Here is a 23,813-nt window from a genome sequence, read left to right as displayed (position 1 = left end):
GGAAGGGAAGGGAAGGGAAGGGAAGGGAAGGGAAGGGAAGGGAAGGGAAGGGAAGGGAAGAATGTTTGTCCCAGAAAGTCCTACACTTCCTCCCTGTGGCCCCTTCTGCAGCCACATCCTGGTCTTTCTCATGCATATTCTTACCAACAACCCTTGACTGCTGTTCCCAACAACTGATTTTGGTTCTTGGTTGGCTCCACAGCCATCCAGCTATTGGTGTTTGGGACATGCACATTAGCCCTTCACCTTCTGGGCTTCTGCAGAGCCTTCAGCTGCTGTGGGGGGACCTGTTGCCAAGGGAGGACGCCCCAGCAGTTGCTGCTTTCACTGGTCATGCATCCTATCTGTTGATGGAGTGTGCAGAAAGTGTAGGGAAATGCACCCAGAGTAGTTCATTTGCCAGAGCCTGACCTTCCCAGGGTGCTCCCTGAAGGCCTCCATGGCTTGTTGGCCTCTTTGAGGAGCTGTCAGATTGTTTGGAAAAGCTTTTACTGTTGATTTTTATACCTTTAGCAGGCTGTTCCCGAATTACTTTTGGCTCAATTCACTCTGGTTTAGCATTGAACTTGCCAAAGCTTATATACCTTTTTTTCCCCTGGTTTGGAAAAAAACTTAATCTTTTTACATTTAGTGGTCTCCTTTCTCTGCAGTTGAGCCATGGTGCTTTTTTGTCTGTTCAGGATCTCTAGCAGAGACATCCCATCTAAGCCCTTATGTGGTGACTTGTTGCCACCTAGGAATTCATAAGCTGAACCTGTTTTCTTACCTGTTTCTTAATCTTTAGGGTTAGAGCTATCCTGAAATTGCTAACTAGGAAATTCTGTTTTATTGGAAACTTGAAGAATCCTCTGAATGTTTTATAGTTAAAGTGCTTGAATTACGAATTGTGGACAAATCTGAATTATGAATTGTGGACAAATCTGTGTGGGCAGCTGGTGGGGGTTTTCATTTAAAAAAAAAATCATATCATAGAATTGTAGAATCCTGTAAGGACTTGGGTTGGAATAATTTTAGGAATCATTTTATTCCATCATCCTGCCATGTGTAGGGATACCTTCCACTCGACCAGGTTGCTCAGAACTCCATCTAACCTGCTCTTGGACAATTCCAGGGATGCAGCCACATCATGACCTTGGAACAAGGATTTTTTTCTTGTCTGCCAAAGAAAGGAAGGTAGATATATGGGAGGTTTCAGCAGAGTTTACTCTCAGCTGGAAGGTAGATCTGGATCAAATTAATTCTGCAAAGAATGAGGGATGTTGTAGACACCACAGCATTTGACAGTTATTTGGTACTCACTAGTTTCTGTGTGTGGATGTGTATGTATATAACAGAAACACTATGAAATGCAAATAAAATACAGACTGTAGAGAAAAAAAAGAACATACTTGTATTTAATAATAGAAATATATATGACCCAGTGTACTGATTGAGTATATTTATACAAAAATATACCATTTAGGTATAAAAATACCTAGAGATATAAAAATGAAATGTATAAGTTACATATGAGAATAAATTGTTTCATAAATTTAGAATATATTATATCAATATGGTGCTTAGTTAGAAGTCATTCTATTTTTGTGTGGTAATTTGCAAGACTCCCACTTAAACAATTTCAAGTGGCTTTATAAGATATATATAGCATCTACAAATATGACGTGTGAACACATTAAAGCAAATATATATGCAGAAATGTAAATAATACAAAATATAAAAATATTCTTAGGAAAAACTGTTTTGTCTCACATCATATCAAGTTTAGTATCAAGTTTATCCATCTAATTCACTGCTGGCTTCTAATTTCAGCTTCAATAGTTTATATTTATTGAACTGCTTCTCTCAGCAATTGTCATTCTCAGAGGATCTGTCAAGTGGAGATCTGTCTTTTTATATATCTATATAATTATATCTGTACAATTTGCTATGTTCTGTATGTCTATACCATTAGCAGGTTGTGTGTAAATGCACAATGAGTGTGTAGTCAGTCCTGTTGTGTGTATAATCTGCTCTGTCTCTCTTCAGTGGGTCAGAGATCTCTTCGGAAATTGGGACATCAGCTCAGGAACAACGCACATTCAGGCCAAGGGCATCAGGATGTAAAGGCCCTTATTAAGTAGAAAATTCTCATTTTTATAGATAGGGGAAAAAGAGGAAATAACATGCTTGAAGCTTGGCTAGAATTACACAATCAGTTGACATTGCAGCTGGGAATAAAATTCCACTGTCCTGATCTTTATCCTCATGTTTTAACTGCTGGGCCTTGCTTCAAGGTTAATAAAACATGCTGTTTGCATGTGATAATGTGTGTAGGATTCCAACTTACCAAACAATTTCAGGTGATTTTATAAGATGTATATACAGCATATAGGTGTTTCTCATTGTCTTATCTTGCTAATTGTAATTGAAAACGCCTGCTCACAAGGTCTTGCTGTCAACTTGTGCCAAAGAGTTTGGTGGCATTTGGGATTTTCCATGAAGTTTGTTGAGTAATTGTTGTGGGAATGTGGAGTGAGTTTCATCCTGCACAAGAGAAGGTTCCAGGGAGAGCTCAGAGCCCCTGGCAGGGCCTGAAGGGGCTCCAGGAGAGCTGCACAGGGACTGGGGACAAGGCAGGGACAGGACACAGGCAATGGCTCCCAGTGCCAGAGGGCAGGGCTGGCTGGGATATTGGGGAGGAATTGCTGGCTGGGAGGGTGGGCAGGGCTGGCACAGGGTGCCCAGAGCAGCTGTGGCTGCCCCTGCATCCCTGGCAGTGCCCAAGGCCAGGCTGGATGGGAATTGGAGCAATTTGGGACAGTGGAAGGTGCCCATGGAAGGCAGGAGTTTGGGATGAGATGATCTTGAAGGTACCTTTCCACCCAAATCATTGTGGGTTTCTGTGAATGTTTGGGATAGAAGAAATGTTTTTATGAAAAATATTACAATATTCAAATTATCTACTCCTAACATGGTAACCTAAAAAGGATGTCTCTACACAGGGGGCAGCTGCTGATAATGGAAGCCTAGGAGGTTTGTCTGCATCATAGGACTTGCCTGGGATTGCCAAGTAGCTTCCACATAAGTGAGATCTACATGCAAATCTGGAGGTGGTGATACCGAGTGCCACCCTTGAGGGCAGCTGTGCTGCTCAAATTTGCTTTTATAATTCCTAGGTTGGTCTCATACAGAGTAAGAATAGCTTTGTACATTATATTAAAAAGTTATATTAACTCCTCTTTCTCAGCCCTTTGTAGGTGATGGCAGAGAGGCAGACATAGCTTGTCCTCACTGTTTCCTAATTGTGCTCCCTGAGAGCAAACTTCTTTTCCCTTTATGGCTTGGCACTATTGCAAAATGCTTAGGAACAGGAAAAGCCCAGAGGAGTCCCTTGCCCTGCAGTAAAAACTTTTCTGGGTACTGAAGATGAAATATTATGCAGCTAAACTTGCGTGCTAGAGAAAAAATAAAGTGCCTCTAAATATATTTTTTTCATATAAATGCAAATCTTAGTGTAATTCATTCCATAAATTGGCAAATCAGTATTTGGAATGAATCTCAATACTATATATGTAATTTTTGTCTTTAATAGTAAAGTCGATGAGTGTTAGCACATGTTTCTGTATAATTTCAATGTTAACTATCATTTTTTGCTGGGAAAAAATATGCAGGCAGAGTCAGTAATACTTAGTCAGCCTTTTTCTCCCCCCATAGCATTTCCATAGTCAGTAAATTCGACACACCAAAACCTTTGCCTACACCATCCCCTCCACCCTGGTCATCGACCCAAAAGAGAGGGAATTCAGTGGGTGTTGGATCCATAAGAGGGCTTCAAAAAGTGTTCCCTGAGTGTCAGCCGTGCTTTGCTGGTGTGGCTCCAGCTCTGGTGTCTGGTGGCAGAAACGTGTTCCCGTCTGATGCCGCTGGAGTTGATGTCAGTGCCGAGAGTGGAGCCAAAGGCAGGTGCTGACATAAAACAGCTCGTCAGCCTTGGCAGGAGCTCACGCCCCGCTCGCAGAGGGAGCAGGGACACTGGGTTCTTTCAGCTGAGGAGGCATTTTCTGCTAGTCAAGATAATGAAAAGTTTTGCCTGTGGCACGCTTGTTCTGGGGGTAGGACTTCATTCCTCAGCACTGCTGCTTTCCACAACGCTTCATCATTAAAACTGCCACTTTAATAATGTTCGTATGGCTGGGGCTGGTATTGATGTCTCAAGATAAGCTTATAGAGCACTTTCTGTAGTGAAATCCAATTTTCAATTGCTCATAATTTTTTTTCAGACTTGAGTTGTTTGTGATGAAACTTTTCATGCTGAGTATCTTCCTTAGGCTCTTTTTTTAAGATTTTTGTTTTTTTTTTTTTAGTTTTTTGGCACTGCTTTAATTGAAAACAGTTCTTCTGTTTCTGAGAATGAGGTTAGGGAAAAATGTTACTTAACCAATGCTGAATTCTTACATCTGTTTTATTGAGGAGTTTTAGAGCCTTCATGCCTTGGAACAGGCTCTTGAGATTTGGGAGGCAGGGCTTAGGGGAGTGAAGCTGTGGATAGAGATGTGCCATTTACAATCCCTCTTAAAGTTTACTAAATCTGGCCAAGTTACAAGGTCCCAAAACTTGCCATTTGCATACATTGAGCAGAAACTTGTTGAAAAACTGGCAGAAAAACTGTCTGAACGTTGAGTTTTCATGAAGTGTGTTCCACAGAGTGTCGTGCCAGTGAGGCTCAGGATGCAGCACCCCTCCTGAGGTCCATGAGCCTGTTCCAGGATCCAGGGGGGACTTCCCCTGCTCCATGCAGTTGCTGGTGGACCAGGTTTCAACCAAGAGAATTAACACTTAAAGTTTTTCTTGTCCTTGGAGTGGCAGGTAGTGTAGAGGCAGAGGTTACCTCACACAAACAGGTACTGCTTAAAGAAAAAATAGGGGCATGCTGTGTTAAAAAATAACATGCCCATTGTGCTGGAGAGAGGTGGCAGGCTCCAAGGAGTGTGAGCAGATCTTCTCAGGAATAAGGGTGGCAGCCAGAGCATTCCTGAGCTGTGTAACTCCCAAGGTTTTCAGTTGTGCTTGTATTAGGAGTTTTATTTAATTGTTTTTGAATTCTCTTCTGAAGGCTGATGGAGAAGTTGGCTGGAATTGCTGCAGGTACCAGTGGTGAGGTGCTTCACAAGTCTAGAAGAGTGAAACTTAGGTCTTGGAGGGAAGCAGCAGGTCTGTGGTGACTTTGCTGTGCTAGCTAATCCCTCTCATGTCTCAAGAAACAGTTGAATTGAGTGCCTGCAGGCACAACAAGCCAACAGGAGCAGTATGGTAAACTCACTAACTGATATAAAATTCTAACTGCTCTGGAAAAGTAATTGCTTGGATGCCTTGACCTGTCTAGCAGCTTTACAGGTCACTTCTTTCATTGGGTGTCTGGCTTTCTCCTTCCCCCTTCCCTATTATGTGTGAGGATGAAGTTCTCCTGAGGGTCCTGCATCAAATGCATTAGTTAATATTGAACCCTGATTAGCACTATTTAAAAATGATACTGCCAAGATGGTAATTTTGTAGCATGTTTCTATGTTTGTTTCTGCCTCTCATTTTGCCTGCTAGAGTCCACAGAAGATGTTACTGGAAGTTCCACAATTGGTTGAATTACACACGTTCACTGTGTTCCCTTACATTCTGACAAGAACAATAAAATATGGAGATGGTGCTCTGGGCAAAAGCCAGAGGAGTTTTCTAATAAAAACATATATAATTAATTAAATAATAATGAAAAACCGGAAGCCTGAAGAAAACCCCTCTAAGAACTAACCTTCTTTCCCCAGAATTCCACCAGAATAACCCAGATCAAAACATGTCCCCAAACCCCACCATCCAACAACTCCTTTTTAATGTCTCTATGTGAACTTGCTGTTGGCATGAGATTTGCTATTCCAAGGTGGATAGATGATTGAGTCAGACAGTTCCTCTAAAATTAAATCCAACACTGTGTGGATTTGCAGTTTTTCCCATATTTCTCATTTGTTTTCCTCTCTCTCACTCTCTTCAAGCTTGCACTTAGTTTCCCGAATAGTCATAATACTGTGGTATTGTGCTCTTGTATAATACCATAAAACCTTCATTTATTTTTTCTTGATATTGTGGTCACATTTGCAGCTGGACAGTCTTCAAATGTGCAGCAGGGATATTGTTCCATCTCAGAAATTGTATCACTTGTGTCCAAAGGAGTTGAAATAGGTATTGCCAGCAACAGGCCAGGAGCTGGGCTAATAAAAATGTGGATTCCTTGCTAAAGATGTTCTCTTCCTATAGGTACCTTTCATATATTTCTAAAAATGAATTAATGGTTTGTTAGAGTTATTCCCTGCTTTATTTGGCCTTTTGATTCAGAAATGTGTTATGTAATTTGCTTTACTTAATTCTTCAAGATGTTTGTCTCTGGGTATGTCTACTACTCATAGTCCAATTACGTATAATAAAAATGTCATCAGGGATTTCCAGCTAATGAAGCTGTTCCATGGTTCAGCATCTCTGGGCAAGTGAGAGGTAGACCCCATTGGGAAATGTTAAATTTATCATAGACTCGTGGAATCATCAAATTTGGGAAAGACCTTGAAGACCATCAAATCCAACTGTTAATAATATATATAGTTACAGGTAGTATAATTTCACTGAGTTTACAGGTGACTTTGTTTTTGAATGTTTTTGTCATTTTTCAGATTAAATACTTCTTTGGTATTTGATATGGAATTTCTGATTCCTCTGTGGTATGAAAAGCTTTAATGAGGATACAAGTCCACAGCTGAGCCTCACAGTCTTGGTAGAATATGATTATCTCCCTATTTTAAAGTTCAAGGAAAAGAATAATAATGCAATAGATGGGTTGCCTTGAGGAAAGCTTGGATCATTTCAGATTTCCCAGTAAAGATCTCCTGAAATCTAGTGATAAAAAGGAAGATGAATGGTTTAAAATGAAATAAACTATTTGTGCAGTGAAATGAGGGATCTGCTTATTTATCAATTTATGCAATTTAGTGTTTGCAATCTTTTTCAGTTCCATGACATTTGAAAGGTCGTGCAAAGTATTGGAGCTGGGATTAATTGCAGGAAGCAAACTGGAAAAGACTTTAAAAGAAAGGAAAGAAAAATGTGTGTATGTAATTTGGCTGGGCAACAAAGGAGACCTGACTGTGCCTTTTATTTAAGGGCTGTAAACACTGAACTGGGGCAGAAATGTTTTATGGTATTACATAGAACCACTTAAAGGAATAACTAGAAGAAGCTGAGCAAAGTAATATTTAGCTGAATATTAGGAAAAAAATCTTAACATTGAGTTTATTAGATTATGGAACACGCTTCCCAAAGGATGTGGTTCAAGCTCCATTACTAGTCCCTTAAAATTAGACTGGGTAGAATAACAAGCTGTACTGGAGGGGAACAGTGTTCATGGATAAGGGATGGACACAGTTACCTAATACATCTTTGCATTTCACTCGCTTCCATGATTCATTTCCTGAAAAACTGCTTCCAGAATGTGTTAATGACATCACAGCCTCGGGCACCTCAGACTCATCAGTTCCTTTCTGGCTTTGGAGGGTTTATGTGGAGATTTCCTGGGCTGTGTTTTCCCCAGTGGCTCCTCCACCCAGCCATTCTCTGTGGCTTTACTGTCCTGCTGCAGCACTGGGAGCAATGGTGGCATCAAATAGGTGCCTGGGATGTATTTGGAATTTGTGGGTGCACAGAGACATGAGCTGGGCTATTCCTGGAGAGGCTGTGACCAGGAATGGGGCAGGCAGGGAGCTGGTGTTGCAGAGCTTGGCTCCACAGAAACAACCACCTTCTGCTGTTCTTGGCAGGGAGGATGAAGTACTGGTCTCCTTTACAATAGTGTTATTAGGTGTGAAAACCCTCAAACAATTAAGTCATACTCAGTCATGTATTTCAATGAGCCAGTTGAAATCTATGAAATATAGAGCAGTTGTTCTGTTGCAGTGATTTGTTGAGAAGAAAATAACTTGGTTTTTAAATCACTTCTATAATTCTTTTTAACGTTTAAAGAAGTAATCTAAAACATGTACTTAATCTTTCTATAGCATTTCAGTCACTTTCCTGTAGTGTTTAGGAATTAAATGCTTAAAATATAGTAGTAAAGCAGCTGAAATATAACACAGCACCTGAAATAAAGCCATGGCAATCATCTGTGTGAATTGTGTGACTTTGACCTTGCACTAAGGACTAAGTGGTAGTTCAATGGGATTTTAAGCCTGAATATGCAGTTCCAAATGATCACACGTTTACTCTGATGCACATCATATGCCATTCCTGTGTTCCAGACAAGAAATAGAGTCAAGATGGACTGGTACATAGCTGTAGTTTCAAAATGCTTTTAAATTTAGTGTCTCCCACGCATGAATTCTTGCTGCAGCCTGCTGATGACTTAGAAAGCTGCTAGCCTACCAGTATTTAAAATACAATTTTGTTTTGCTAGACTGTGTGACATCTAGAAATTGTTCATTTATAGCTGTTTGTAGAACCACCTCTGTCTCTCAAGCTCATTTGGGTTAATCCTCTTAGTCCAGTGCTGGACAATGAAGACCATGAAAAGTATTGCTGAGAATAAAAAATTGTTACTTTTGCTGTTTGTATTACCATGCCAGCTGAAAGGTTGCAAAAGACCATCATTTATGGAAACTTGTGTCAGTTGAAAAAGTTACTGCAATTAAAAAGTGACTGCAAACAAAAAGTTACTGTAGTGTTTAGGACAGCCATTTTTGTGCTTCTGAGTTTTTACAATTTCCCTTCTTAAAAAGTCTACAGTCACCAGATTGACTTTTTCAGTCACAGACTGTAGTTTGTGTGTGTGTCAATGTGTTTATGCTACAGATGAGTTTAATTCTGCTTGTCACTAGAATATTTAACATGCAGGTTCATAAACCATGTAAAAATGATTCCGTATTTCCTATACTTCAGCTCTGCTAGATGCTTTCTGTAATGAATCCTCCCAGTTCTGCAGTGGGCCTTCCCTAAAATCAACATAGCTGCTGTTTTTATAGTCTTCTAAGCAAGTGTATCCTGGACTCCTCAATTTGCAGTTTAAGTTCCTTAACTAAAGATCTGAGATGTTGAAGATGTGCTTTATAAAGTATAAAATGCCCCTGATAGAGCAGTTGCCTCACCAATCCCTGTTCATGATTCCATGGACCTCTTTTTCCTCTCCCATTCATTATCACGTAACATCCCCGTGGCAACTTGAGAAATTGCTTGCATGGAAAAGTAATCGTAGGAAAGTATTTATGTATTTTTAGCTTTCTTCTAACACAATGTAGCAGCTGGAAACAAGGACAAGAGCCAGCACAACGTGAACTGCCAGCTCTCCATGGGCCACCAGAAAGTGTTCATCAGACCACAGTGTGAGAACTATTGAATTGACTTAAGAAATGTGACACACATAATAAGCGTTAAAAAAACAACGCTCAAATTCCCAGTGCTGCTGCTTGAATGTAATAAGAATTAAACAGTAATTGTAATGTTTTTTAATAATGCGTTATTTACTGGTTTTGGTGGAGGAACTATGTGATGGTATCAATTAGATGCAATGGAAATCACTTTTGCTTTAATTTTTCATCATCTCTATTTAGTGATGCCTTAGATGCTGTTGCAGCATTGGACAATCTTCTGGATGCTGAAAGTTTCAGAAATAGGAAAGCAGAACATGGAGCTAGGATTTGGATGTATTACTAACCATAAGTTAGATCTGTTCTGTTTTGGGCATTTTTCATTGTGTTTTCTTTCTGATATTTAACACTGTCTTTGCCAACTTTTGTAGCCTCATCTATTTGTGTCCTTTCCATTTTTGCAACAAGGAGCAGGATTGTTGTTTTGGATATGTCAGAATGGCGGGGAGATCAAGAGACCTTTTGGAAATCTTCATGTCTACTAAAACTTATTTTGTCCTATTCAATCTCAGAAGCAGCCTGGGACAGCACCTCAAGTTGGTGCCCTGGGCAAATACTTTCAAGTAATAAAAAAGTCATTAGTAGGATGCTAAATATATTTGAGATTATGTGGGTCATGTGATGGGGAATGAGGGAAGGATCTGCCCTCTTACCAAGCTCCAGTGAGGAGAGACAGGACCATACTCAAAAAGGCTTTGTTGATATTAATTGCAGTTTAATGCCTGTATTTAAACACAATGAAGGATGTTCAAAGGAAAGGTTGAAGTTCAGTGATCACTTTAATTGAATTTTTGAGTTACTATTAGATTTTTAAAAAGCCCTAAACAATACAATTTCCTAGAAAGAAACTTGGAAATAAGTAACTTCAATTTCCTCAGCATTAATTTAATGCTCTGTCCAGCGTAAGAAGTCAGAGAGTTTGTCTTCTGAGCCTTGACACTGAAGGTTGAGAGGTGAATAATATGTTTTGCAGAAGTATTACAACTAGTTTAATAACTAATCCAGGAGAGCTCAAAAATCAATTATAGCTCACAGTTGGTTGATTTGCTGACTTAAAATAATGGGAGATAGTGTTAGAAGTTGTGGACTGTAGGTTGCCATGCTTTATGTGAGTGTAATGAGTTTTTAGAGTACCTTCTGCACTCTTCAAAAATGTCTTCATAGTGAAACTCTTAAAATTCTTCTTATTCTTGTAAAACTATAAATAAGTATGTTTAAACTTTTTTGAAGTAGGTACAAACATGAACCTTGTTTGTATCCCATTGTGTAACAGAGACCAGGCATTAGGCTGAGGTTTCTGCAGAGTTGTGTTTACATCAAATAACAGTCAGGTGAAAGAAAGTTCTATTTTGATGACTGTGTCATAACTTCATTTTGCCATTAAGTGTTGTTTCACAGACTGTCAAAGTAGATTAAAGTCCTGGGTTTGTTTTCATGGCTGTGAACTGTGTTTCCAGCCATGTTACAGAAAACCTCAGCTTCTCTGTTGCAAAATAACATGCTTTGCTCTTATGACCTGCTTTTCTTGCTCTGCCTTACATAGAGTTGTATGACCAGGGAAAAAAATCTGTGGCTGATAGTTTGGTGAAAGAGAAGGACAAAAATGAATCTGTTAATTATTTTTTAAATATAAAAGCAGTCAGTTTCTTATTGAAGTATTTGAGTATTTCCCAGAAATAATTGGCAGAATTTTACAGTTCACTAGTTGACAAAACTTCTATCAGTGTGGTACCATGTGGGACTGAGTCAAGAAATAAAGTTATATCAGTGAATTCCAGAGCTGGTCAGGCTGGAAGGGCCCAAAGTGGGACATCTGACCTCACATCCCTGCTCCAGCAGGGCCATCCCAGAGCACAGGGCACAGGATTGTGGAATGAGGGGACTGCACCCCTCTCTGGTCTCTGTTTGGGACAGAAGTTGTGTCTCCTGTGCAGGGGCAATTGCTGGGCTCAGCCCCTGCCCGTGGCTCTGGGGCCATTGCTGGGATGAGCCCAGAGCAGAGCCTGGGCCCTGCTCTGCCCCTTCCAGCACACAGGGACAGACAGGGACAGACAGGGACAGACAGGGACACCCAGGGCTGAGCAGCCCCAGCTCCCTCAGCCTGTCCTGGGCAGGGATGTGCTCCAGACCCTTCAGTGTCTGTGTCCCTCTCCCCTGGACCTGCCCCAGGAGCTCCAGGTCCCTCTGGTACTGGGGAGCCCAGAGCTGGACATAGTTAGAAATGATGGACAAATATTACAGAAATGGACTTGGAAATACTCTGCAGAAAACAGTACACTGTATAAATGAAATAAGTAATGCAAATACCTAAGTGTTTGTCTTGTTTTCAGATTGGATAGAGTTGCAGTGCTGGGTAATGTTGATATCACCCTGATGTTTTAGTTGTTACTAAGTCATGCTTATGCTGAATCAAGGACTTGTCACCTTCTCATAATTTCAGAAGAAATTCTTGGCTGTGAGGGTGGTGGGGCCCTGGCACAGCTTTCCCAGAGCAGCTCTGGCTGCCCCTGAATCCCTGAAAGTGTTCAAGACCAGGTTGGGTGGGGCTTGGACCAACCTGGGACAGTGGAAGTTGTCCCTGCCTGTGGCAGGGGTTAGAATAGGATGAGCTTCAATGTTTCTTAAGGCATGAAGTGCTGGGAGGGGACACAGCCAGGAGAGCTGACCCAAACATGCTGACCAGTAAAATTGGGGGTGTTGCCCAGTGGTTGGTGGACATTGTTTCAGGGTCTGCAGCAGGTGATGAGCAACTGCACTGTGCATCTCTTCCTCTATATTCTTTCATCATCATTATCATCATTTCCTCTTCTTTTTTGTTCCTACTGAATTGCCTTAATCTCAGCCCCCAAGTTTTGTGTTTTCCCTTTGTTATCTTCCCCATCTCACCAAAGAGGAGAAAATGATTGGCTGTGTGGTGTTAAACCACCATAAGGTTGAAGAGACTTTTAGTGTTGTGGATTATTGTCTTCATCAGGCTTATAACTGGGACCAGAAAGGTAGTATTTGATGCTGTAGAGCCTTTTCAAGATTTTATAAATCTCCTGAGCAGCTTGCCTCAGGATGCTGTTTCAGGTAATCTACTCTTCCCTCTTTTATGCTGTTTAGTAGTTTAGTTTTGAAACCCCTAGCTTATCTTTGCCACCTCCCAGAGATGTAGAAAGCTTTACAAAAACATCTGGAATTTGTATTTCTCTTGTGATATATAAAAAAAATGACAGGAGGATAGAAGTAAAATACAAAAAAAAAAAAAAAAACCCTCAATGTGAAAGGAATCCAATCTATATGTTGAAGTCTTTAGGCAAATTTCTTGTCATGCCTGTAATGATGCCAGGCAGAACTGGTACTGTTGCAGCCATCTGTGGCTATCCTGTTGGTTTAAACAGGGATTTTCATGGAATCATGGAATCCTTGAATGGTTTGGGTTGGAAGGGATTTCAAAGCTCATCTTGTTCTGACCCCTGCCATGGGCAGGAGCACCTTCCACTATCCCAGGCTGTTCCAAGCCCTGTCCAACCTGGCCTTCATCCCTTTTGAACATGAAATTTTTTTCCTTTTATTCTGTTTTTATTTCGCTGTGATGCTCTGAAGAAGCAGAATCTGAAATATCATTCACTCCACGCTATATCAGTGTCTATTCATGTATGTTTTCTGTTAACTTCAGATCTGAGAATATAGAAAGGAATGCTTCTAAAAGAGTGTAGCATAAGTTACTTTGTTTTGAATATTAAAGAAGTGAGATATAGTCTTGTAATTTTAAAGTATGCATAAATATAAAATTAGATTTAGCAAAGTAATATTTCAGATGTTTTGAACATACTGCTACTTACAGCTAGAAACCTCCTGTCTCTCTGTTCTCCCATGCTCTTTACCTATTTAGTATTTTAATCTGATATTTATGATCAGAAATAGTATTTACCTTTAAAATGTTTTTAACTTGAGTGTGTTGGAAGCATCAGCCAATACTTAGCACTTTATATGACACTGCCCTTGTAACTGCAAGGAATGTTATGAACCTGTTACATGGGATTGGTTTTCTGGAGGACCTGCCAACATATGAGAGAACTTCAGGAGGTTACTTGGGTCACTTATTAATGTTCAGATTTCTCTTGGACATAGTGACCTCGTTCTCCCTGGTGGAAGATTCAGATTAATCAATGGTGTTTTGGCCAAATCCCTCTTTTCCTAACTATTGAAAGATGGAATGGCAGATGGCAGCCACAGAAGGATGGGGCAGTAGAAAATTAAAAACAAGAACTACACTAAAGTTTAAGAATGGAAATTTGAGAAATTTTAATTTATTTACCATGTGATGGTAAATGTGAAGTTGTTTAGGTTTTTTAAAATAGTTTCTTTGCATGTTACCTCTCTGGTTAACTCATGTGAGCTTAAAAACTTAATGGTCAGCATCATTCATTCTGATAAGAACAGTGGATGAAAAACATGATGATAAAGGGTTATTAATGTGAAATTTTTGCAAAGAAGGCTGCAATTACAGTACTTTTTATTGTAAGAACTCTCTCAAGCTGCTTAACACTGAGTGGCATTAGTCCCCTTGCCCATGACATGGCAATAATTGCCCTGCAATTGTCCTAATGAGGGAGCATTGGTTTGTTACATAATTACATTTGAAGAAAAATACTTACTGGTTGGCTTGAAATTTTGTAGTGCTAAGAGTACTTGAAATTCTTTTAATCGGTTTTGCTTTAATGTTTTGCATTCAAATGGCTTGCAGCTTTTTATCATTTACACCTTGAATCTTGCAGACTACAAGACTGGAAACTAAACTTTCTTGATTTTTGTGTTTTCTTTAAGAAGGTGTTGTAATTTCTTAGAAGGTTGTAACTAATTTTTGATTTAGGCATTAATTGAAAGAGGAAATAAGAATTTACCTTTTTTAAAGTAGAACTTACTGGTTTTTTTTCCTGTATAACTCACAGCTTTGACCTGTTAAATGAATAGTTTGATGAAATGCTTAGTCTCTGCCATAAAATTTCAAGATACTCTCAAAAAATTATCTGCTAGGCTAGCATTTGGGGACGCACCTAATACTATGTGGTTGGGAGGGGCTACTTCTCATCCTCTTGAAATGAATGTATCAAGGGCCCAGATGTGATAAAAATGTAGAGTTTTGTCCTTTCCTGTGACTTTGTACACCAGTAATGCTGAGTCTGAAGCATCTCTGTTTCAGTTTTGGTGCTTTTCTTGGTTTTTTTCAGTCCTGTAATACAGTCCTGTGAGCAGTGGCAAGGGCATGAGGACTAATGGACTTGCTGGAGAGGGGTGAGGGGAGTCCTTTAATCCTCCTCTGATGCTCCTTCTCTTCTAGCCAGTATTTGGGCATGTAGCTGATCATCTGGTTTCACCAATGCTGCTGTTCCAATTAGGAACAGGAATTTCAAATGCAGTAGTTTTGTATTGGAGTTAATTCTTTTTAGTGCTGTAAATGTGACAATGACTCTGCATTTGAGGCCCAATCATCAAAGTGTGATAAGCAGTGTGATAATGAGAGTTTTTTCAAGCAGCCTTTGGGGACATTACATTGGCTTTATACATTATGTCCTATTTCTGAAGCTGTACATTCACAATGTACAATTGTAGAATGAGGTTTAGCTGGCAGGACCTTGAAGACTTGAGTTCCAACACCCTGCCATGGGCAGGGACACATTCTACTGTCCCAGGCTGCTCCAATTCCCATCCAGCCTGGCCCTGGGCACTGCCAGGGATGCAGGGGCAGCCACAGCTGCTCTGGGCACCCTGTGCCAGGGCCTGCCCACCCTCACAGAGACAGATTTTATCCAATATCTAATCTAAACCTGCTCTCTAAAATAGCACTGTTTATTAAAATATGACCCAAGCTGTTGTTTGTTTTCTCTGCAGCTGGCCTGTGGACCGTGTTCACGCTGGGTGGGGTGGGCAGCAAAGCGTCGGCGCAGCTGGAGCAGTGCTCCCCTCTGGCCAGCCAGAGCCTGCTGCTGCTGCTGGTCCTGGCCAACCTGACTGATGCTCCAGACACCCCAAACCCCTACAGGCAAGCCATCATGTCCTTCAAGAACACACAAGGTTTGTGTCTGCTCTTACTTCTGAGCCTGAACTGATGCTGTGATTGCTTAGAGGGTCTCTTTCCAAGATTTGATGTCCTTCCAGCACACCCATGGAGGAGCAGTAATAACACTTTTTTATCTGGGAGTTAAAGTAGAGTTCCTCAGCTGCTGAACTTAATGGTGAGGACAGAGGGAGGATACTTTATCCTTCTGACCTGAGAAATACTAGAAAGCTTCATCATCCTGGTTCAGTTTACTTCCTAGAAGTTTTGAAGGTTTCTGCTGATTCTTGATGATTCTGTGACTCTACAATTTAATAAAATATACATAAAACTACCCTATAAGTAGATTGGTTATCCAAAAGTATGCAGGAATTCCCTAAAAATTTGTAGCACTTTTTGTCCTGGAGTCATAGTCCTGAGAGAGAAGGTAAATAATTAAATTGCTACCTGGGTTGGCTGACTGTATTCTCATATTTCAAATGTAAGAAAAAAATGTTTACCATAAACCTTCCATGAGTTTTGTATGTATGGGAGTTTTCAGAGTTGTTTTGGTGCTTGTCTGGATTTTGAGAAGGCAGGTTCCAGTCTGTGTGTCAGGTAACTGCAGATGCCATGTGGCACTGACATGCAGAGGGTCTTATTTGGGGCATGGGAATACCCAAACACAACTTTTGCTATCTGCCCAGGCCACCAATCCCTGTCCCCCAGTGCCACAGCCACATAGCTTTTAAATCCCTGCAGGATGGGGACTCCACCATTTTCCATGTGTACTTATCCATGCTTAGATCTCTGTGTCTGAGCCATGTGGTTTTACTATTCACTGGCTTTGTGCAGGTTGTGACAACCTGTGAAGCCACAGTAATATCCTGAGTTATGCACTTTATTCTGGGGAGTTTTTGTATTCCTTTATCCATTAAGTTTTAACCAGGTTGAGCTCTAAATTAATTCACCATTACCTAGGAAAATTTATTGGGTTATGAAGGTGGAGGATTGTTCTTATAAGAAGAATTCTGAGTCCTAACATGCTTCTTTGATTTATTGGATGCCATTTAAAAGTGGTTGAGATCAAACTGTTGATAAAGTTTTTGTTTTGTTCTGTCTTTAAACTGCAAGCTTCCTTTAATGTTGCATTTTGGTTGACTTTGTTTCATGTCATGAGTGGCCAGTAGTGTATTTCATTAAAGTGCGCTATACATTTGTCATTATAAAATTTTGCAACAACTTATTTTGTGTCAAATGTAGCATGAAAAGCTGTATTTTCTCTGCATGTGTATGTTGATAGAATGACTTATTGTTTCCCAGAAACTTGTTCCCACTAGCAATACTCATAATTGAGCTTAAATTTATTTCTGTGAACATTTTAAGGGGTTTGTAAGAGGAAAGTAATGTGAAAAAAAGAGGCTGGTTACTGTCACAATATATACTATAAAAGGAAAATTGGCATTTTTGTTAAAATAATTGCTATAATTTAATTGAGACAAAACTAGGAGAATTCAGGATAGGGGTTTTTTTTGTACATGGTCTAGAATAGTGTAATTTTCCTGTTTATCAGTTTAATGCTCTGCAGAATAATACAGGATATGCTGGTGTTGCTGGTAAGTTTCTTTAATTCTGTTTAGATTTTTATTTTACTGGACTTTTTAGTATCCTTTATTAAAACTGATAGTGAAATGTTATAAATCCCAGTGGCACAGCTTAAACTTCACAGCAGTGAAGCTGCAAAGCCAAGGGGAGCTTCTCAGCTAATGACCTGTGGCACCAAGGACTGAATGGTTCTGATTTTGCTGTCTGCATCCAGGTTTTCCCTGCTGAAGGGAAGTTCCTGCCCAAAGCAGGGAGGTTTTAAACCAGCTGGTGCATAGTCCCTGTCAGCAGTTGAGGAAGGCCAGGTTGGAGTCTCTCCTGCACCCCTGGGTGCATGGTTTTGGGACAGGCAGGGTCTCCATCACCACGGGGCTGTGTCTCTGCATGGTTACCAGCTCCTGCAGGCAGGAGTCCTGTTTACTCCAGGGCCTCCTGCTGCCTCCAGCTCAATGGCTGGAGCTGTCCCCCCTTGCCCTGGCCAAGAGGAGTGGTGGCTCCCCAGCAGGCTGTCTGCTGGGCCCCACAAAACCAGTGGCAGCCAGGGCTCCTGCAGGGCTCCTGCAGCAATTCCAAGCACTTTTTCCATCCAAAGTGGGTGGAAATGTTGTACAAAATACGTGATGACTGCCATGCTCTTCTGTGCTGAAAGCTACTTAATAAACTTCAATAGGAATATGGGCTAAAAATCATAGAACCACAGTGTGGTTTGGGTTGGAAGGGACCTTCAAGATCACCCTGTTTCAACTCTCCTGGTGTGGGCAGGGACATCTTCCACTGTCACAGATTCCTCCAATCCCCATCCCACCTGTTCTTGGACACTGCCAGGAATGGAGGAGCCATAACTTAACCTGGGTGCCCTGTGCCAGGACCTCACCACCCTCACAGGGAAGAATTTCTTCCTGATATCTCATCTAAATGTCTTCTTTTTCATTTTAAACCCTTCCCCCATATCCTATGACTATTTGGCCATGTAAAAATTCTCTCAACTCTCCATCTTCATCACAAGCCCCCTGTAAGTACAAGCCTTTTCTGTTTCCACAGGGAATTTCTAGACCTTAGAGATCTATGTTTTTATTGAAGCTGGTAAAGGTTCTCTGAACAGAAATCTGTTTTATTTTGCTTCCAGCCCTGGCACAGAGTTTATTGTGATTCTGAACAAACTGTTGTTCCTTTGAGGGATGTCAGACAATGTGATGTGATGTTTTACATTGCTTAACTCAGCAAACTCCCCACCACACACCCCTGAAGTCTTGACACCTATATTTCAGTGGGATATCACAGTAATCCTGACCCCTATGCACATCCACCCTTCGTGCCAAGAAAGGGATGGATGGGAAATACTCCACCTTAATGCCAGAGAACTAAACCTGCAAGTTTGATGTGCAGGGATTGGAAGCTAATCATTGATATATTGGTTCCAGCAAGGACCTTGTGGCTGCCCCCCTTCCAGCAGCTTCTGGGATCACATTCCTTCTTAGCAGTGGAAGCCATATGGAGGGACAAAATTGTTTTATGAAAAAAAGGGAATATTTTGTGCAGGTACCGGACTCATATGGGAGGACAACTTCAGCTTTTTGGCACAACTGAAGCTTTATGAGACTCTATTATGGTTTATGACCATTGGTGATAAGAGTTGCAGGTGATTTTTGTTCCTCCTTTCTGTGGTGTATTAAATATTTCCCCCAGGGATTTTATAAAATTAACAAGTGACTGAATGATAAATGTATTTGTTCAAGATTTTCTTTTATTTCTTTATTTCAGATAACACTGCTTTTTCGTCATCAAATCCACACGCTTTCCAGATTAACTTTAACAGTTTATACACAGCTTTATGTGAGCAGCAGAAATCTGATCAAGCCACTCTTCTCCTATACATGCTTCTGCATCAGAACAGCAATGTGAGGACCTACGTGTTGGCACGGACAGACATAGAAAATCTGGTGAGTCTTGCTCTGCCTGCTTCATTCTCCCCATGAGAGATTGGCCCTGCAAGCTTGGGTGCCACCAGCTGCCAGTGTCCTCTGTTCTGCAGTGGGAGCAGCAGGTTCTGGATCGTTCATTCCACCAGTTCTAGCTCATTTATTCATTTTTGTTATGTCATCTCAGGAGTGTAGTGAATGTCACTGTAGTCAAGGGTGGTAAAGCCACAAGACCATCTTGGATTCCCTGTTTCTCTGTGCCCCTCTCATGACCCAGGTCAAAACCCCACACTTCTGATCATGGTGTAGAGAAACTGGTAGCAGGCATCATTCTATTCACTGTTTTAATTTTTTCAGATATCTAGGCCAAAAAGTTGCACAAGCTTACTCTGTGCTTTCAGGAGTAATAGTTAACAAAATGAGCTGTTACTGGACTAACATGCCAAATGTCTTACAGGGTTGACCTAAGACTGAAACTCCTCAAGGAGCAGCTCAAAGATTTTATAGAAATACAACTGTAGTGCCTTTTTAGCTGCCTGAATAGGATTGTGGTTAATGGTCAATATAACAGACACCTGGTATGGTTTTTGTAGGTTATAAATTAGCTTATGCTCCCCACTTTAGTAATGTCACAAACCACTTTAACAAATCTTACTTATTAAAAAGCATTCCTTTAATAAGATAATGGCTGTCTAGGGGAATTGGTAACAGAATAGAGGACCCTTTCCATTTTAATATTTGAAATCTTGCCAGGTAATTAGATCCCTTGCCTGTTTGATGGCAGATATGGAGTGAGTTTGGTTTCAGTCCAAGTTCTAGCAGATGTATTGCTGAAATCAGAGTTGATAGACACCACTGTTGGCAAACTGGGGTGAGATGGTTGATGCTGAATTGATTCAAGACTGAACTCCTGTGCCCACTGCAGATTCTGCAGGCAAGGCTGAGTCATTTTGCATGAATTCCATGAACAAATGGTTGTGTATAATTTTTGGGGCTGATAGTGTGTGATATGACAAGTTAACAGCTGCTAACCATAACAATTTGCTGTATCTTTAGAATCATAGAATGGAATTCCAGAATGGTGTGGGTTGGAAGGGGCTTTAAAGCTGCTCTTGTTGCAACCCCTTGCATGTGCAGGGATGCCTTCCACTATTCCAGGTTGCTCTAGACAACTAAATATTAGGTGTGTGCATTGTTTTATAATTACGGTGTCTCAGACACTGTAAAGCTTCCAGAAAAACAGTGCAGTAATCTGTCAAAACAAGTCAAGATGCAGGTACTCAGATGATCTGCAGTGCAGGATATTTTCAGATATTATCACCTAAAAAAGAATAGTCAGAAAAATCTCAGAAATTATCAGCAACTTCAAACACTTAATGGGGAAAGATTGAAAAATTTGGAAAAGCATCACTGAAAAGTCAACAGTATGTTTTTCTGGGTATTTTGATTTTTTTCAATACTAACATTGGAATGTGCTGTTATTTTGCTTTTCATGCTTCTGCTTTGTGATCTCTACTGACAACTTATTGACATCTTTGTCCAATCTTCTTGTTTCTATTGGGCCAGTAGATAAGGATAAGCAGCAACCAACTGAGAAGAGCAGTTTTAATTGCTTGGTAAGGCAGGCTGAGCCAGACTCAAAAAGAATTGGATGGGCTGAGAGGGCTACTGGACAAAGAAATCATGACCTCCTAATTACAGTCCTGTGGTGAAAGAGAGTAATTCAGCCTTAGACCTGAAAATGAGATAAAGGGACTTGAGTACTGAAGCTGACTATCCTTCCCTGCAAGAGTGATGCTGATGCACTGTGTACTGTTCTGGTGTTGTACTTCCAGACTTCATAAAACAGTCACAGACTATTGAAAAATGGATCAGTGTTGAGAAACATGGGAGTTTTTTTACTTTAAAATTAACAATAATGCTGTGAGAGGCCTTGGAAGCTAACTCTAGCTGCTCAGAGAAGAGCTCAGGGAGCATCAGGATATATTTATGCCTTTATAAAGGGGAATCCTTGAAAAAACAGGAATCTCCATTTGCAGAGAGGGATGGGAAGAACTAAAGCCTGGAGGTTGATTCCTAGCATCTGGAAATATGGGAGAAAAACATTAAGGTCATTTATTCAGAGGCAAAGTGATCTTTGAATGAGGGTGGAGCACTTTTTGGAGGCATGTGGTGTAAATCAGTAACTCTTTGTACAGAGGCAGTTGGCTGAATGAAGTATAAGGTGTTGTGTGAGAGATCATGTCCACAAGCAGTTCAGAGCTCATCCTAAACTTCAGGGGGTTTTGCAGGTTGCACCTGTTTCACTGCACTCAGTGCATCCCATAGGTTGTGTTTTCCCCTGTTTTTATTTGTCTCTCTTTCTGCACCTAGGAAGCATCACCAGAAGGTGCTCTCTCTGTAACATTTCATAAGGATTTTTGAAATGTGTCTCTGCTCCTTTTCAACTGAGTTTATTATTGTCTCAGCTCACTTCCTTTTTTGTATGAATCTCCCTCTGCCAGTTATAGTTAAATATCTTCACCTTTTCTATTGGACTTTGTGTTTTATTCTTAATAAAGAACCTTTTTTGCTCTGATTATAATTCTGCTTAGCAAAATGAATCTTTGTGTGTCGTTTATGACTTTGTTTTTAAAAATAACTGGATTAAATATCTGATGCTAGAGAATCTTCTGTTAGAGAAGTTTATATTTGGCTGTGCTTTTCAAATTGCTTGCAGGGATCCTACAGAAAGAGGTGGTACAGGTGAAATAGAGGGCAGTTAGCACATTTTTTGGTAAGCATAGTGTTCAAGTCTGTGAATGGGAGACTGTTGAGCCTTCTTCTGTTTGGAAGAGCAGTTATTGCCAGTATTGCAAGTAAATATACCAGTGAGATTTCTGCTTGTAAGAAATGAGCTATTTGATGTGTTTGCTTTGGCTGCTGAGTTGAGATTTTGTTGCTGCTCAACATGACTGGAATGAAATAACATACATGATGATGTATTTATATCAGCTGATGGTAGAGCAATATTTTTTCCTGTAGTATAAATTTGTCTTAAGCAGATTGCTGCTTGTATTTTGTTGATTACTAAAGACAATCTATTTTTAAACTTTACTGGGGAAACCAACCTTGGACTGGATATAGCATCTGCAATTTTCAGTGTCTGTTTTTACCTGCCACTTTTTTTTGGGACTAAAAGTAACTTTTTTATGGTGGCTGTTTCTTGCCAGTTAAAAGCTGCTCCTGAGGGAGGAGTATTAGTAGTGGTGCAGCAGAATTAGTGTGATGACTGTGAGAAAAGGGTCAGCAATACAAGAGAAGTGGCTCTTTTCTCAATAAAAGATTGGATAAATCATTGTGTAATAAGATAGGTATAAAAGTTTTAATGTATGTATATAGCATGGAAGTGTAGAAATGTATTTCGGTTGAAAGTCTAGATAAATTTTAATATAATTAAAATATTAACTGGGAGGATTCTTCTCTTTTGGAGGAATCTGTGTCTTCCAGAATCCTCCTGAGGCTCCTCCCAGGCATCTCCTGCAGTTTCCACCTTTATTTGAGACACTGAGATCCCAGGCAGAAGCTCTGGACTCCTTCAGAGAAGATCCCTGAGATGTTTTTGCTCTTTAAAGAGCAGATCTTGCTTCCAAGATTCACTTGAGACTCCTTACAGGCATCTCTCAGTGTTCTTTAAATTCTTCTAGAGACCTGAGACCCAGGTTTCAGCCCCAGATTTCTCCAAGGAAAGTACCTAAAAGTCTTGCTCTTTTGAAAAAAAGCATCTCCTCTAGGTTCTACCCAAGACTCCTCCCAGGCACTTCCCAGAATATTTCCAATTTTACATTTTCATATGATAAGACTCTTAATTAAATCTTATATTGTAACTTTTTTATAGAAGTAGTGGCTTGTTGTCTTGTTTTTGTTTTGAGAACAGTAATACTTGTCCTAAAGGTGTGTGTGCACCTCAGCAATCAATATACAAAGGAAAAAGGAGGAAGGATTATGAAAAGTGTACAAATTGATTCTGGTTCCATCTGAGCATGGCACATAAGAGAGAATTGTAATTTGCCTCCCTGAGTTTTGTCCAGTGTGTAGACAGCACAAAGCCTGAAAGAGGAGTGGAAAGGGAGATGTGGCCAAAGGAGTGGAGGTGAGGTTTGTTTGGGGAAGCAGGACTGATTGCCATGATCTGGAGTGCCACAGACTACTCTTCAGTAGCAAGTATGGAACTTTAGTAACAACACTTTCACATTTTGGCTTGTAGGGGAATGGCTGCAATGTCTCAATATCAGGAATTTTTAAATGTAGTTTGTAGCAGCACACGTGTAGGACTTGGAGCACTTGAGAACATGAATGGACTTTTTCAGTCACAATTAGTATTAATATGCATAGACAGAGGAGATATTTTGGGCTGTTCTGAAGGAGTGTGTTTTGCCAGAGTGGTTTGTATGGTTTAACATAACCAGACTGAATCACAATTATCTTTAAAGATCCCTTCCAACCCAAACCTTTCTGTGCTTCCATCTGGGATCTGTCTAGAAAACTGAGAAGTTGTTCCAATGGCTACCTTTAGCAAGGCTTTTGTTGTTCTCCCTGCAAAGTCCAATTGTAAATTAGTTTTATGTTGCTTCAAGTTCTATACAGCTTATTATAATAATTAATGGACTTGTAAATTACAGAGCTTTTACACTGCAAAACTCCATGTCAGTGTTTGGTATGGAAACAGTTTGAATGGTGGACTAAAGCAGTGATATTTTTCACTCTTTCTCCCCATCCAAGGAAAAGGACAAATATTTTTTTGTCTATATGCTAATTAGAAGTTCTAGGGAAAGCCTGGTCTTCACTCAAGACTGATATTCA

The 23,813-nt window shown here is 40.3% G+C and overlaps 1 protein-coding gene across 6 annotated transcripts in view; it reads left to right on the top strand.

Moving 5' to 3' along the window:
• The window catches only part of DYM (dymeclin), a 210,659-nt gene that overhangs the window by 61,661 nt on the left and 125,185 nt on the right, over positions 1-23,813 (top strand). For all 6 annotated transcript variants that reach the window (XM_079330337.1, XM_079330336.1, XM_079330339.1 and 3 more), the window contains 2 exons: positions 15,303-15,485; positions 18,814-18,992. In XM_079330337.1, coding sequence (XP_079186463.1) covers positions 15,303-15,485; positions 18,814-18,992 — 362 coding nt within the window. The remainder of the gene's footprint in view (positions 1-15,302; positions 15,486-18,813; positions 18,993-23,813) is intronic.

The sequence above is a fragment of the Erithacus rubecula genome, assembly GCF_903797595.1.
Source record: "Erithacus rubecula genome assembly, chromosome: Z".
Taxonomy (NCBI): Eukaryota; Metazoa; Chordata; class Aves; order Passeriformes; family Muscicapidae; genus Erithacus; species Erithacus rubecula.
Note: the sequence above shows the minus strand (reverse complement) of the source record. Positions and strands in the feature narration are given on the sequence as shown.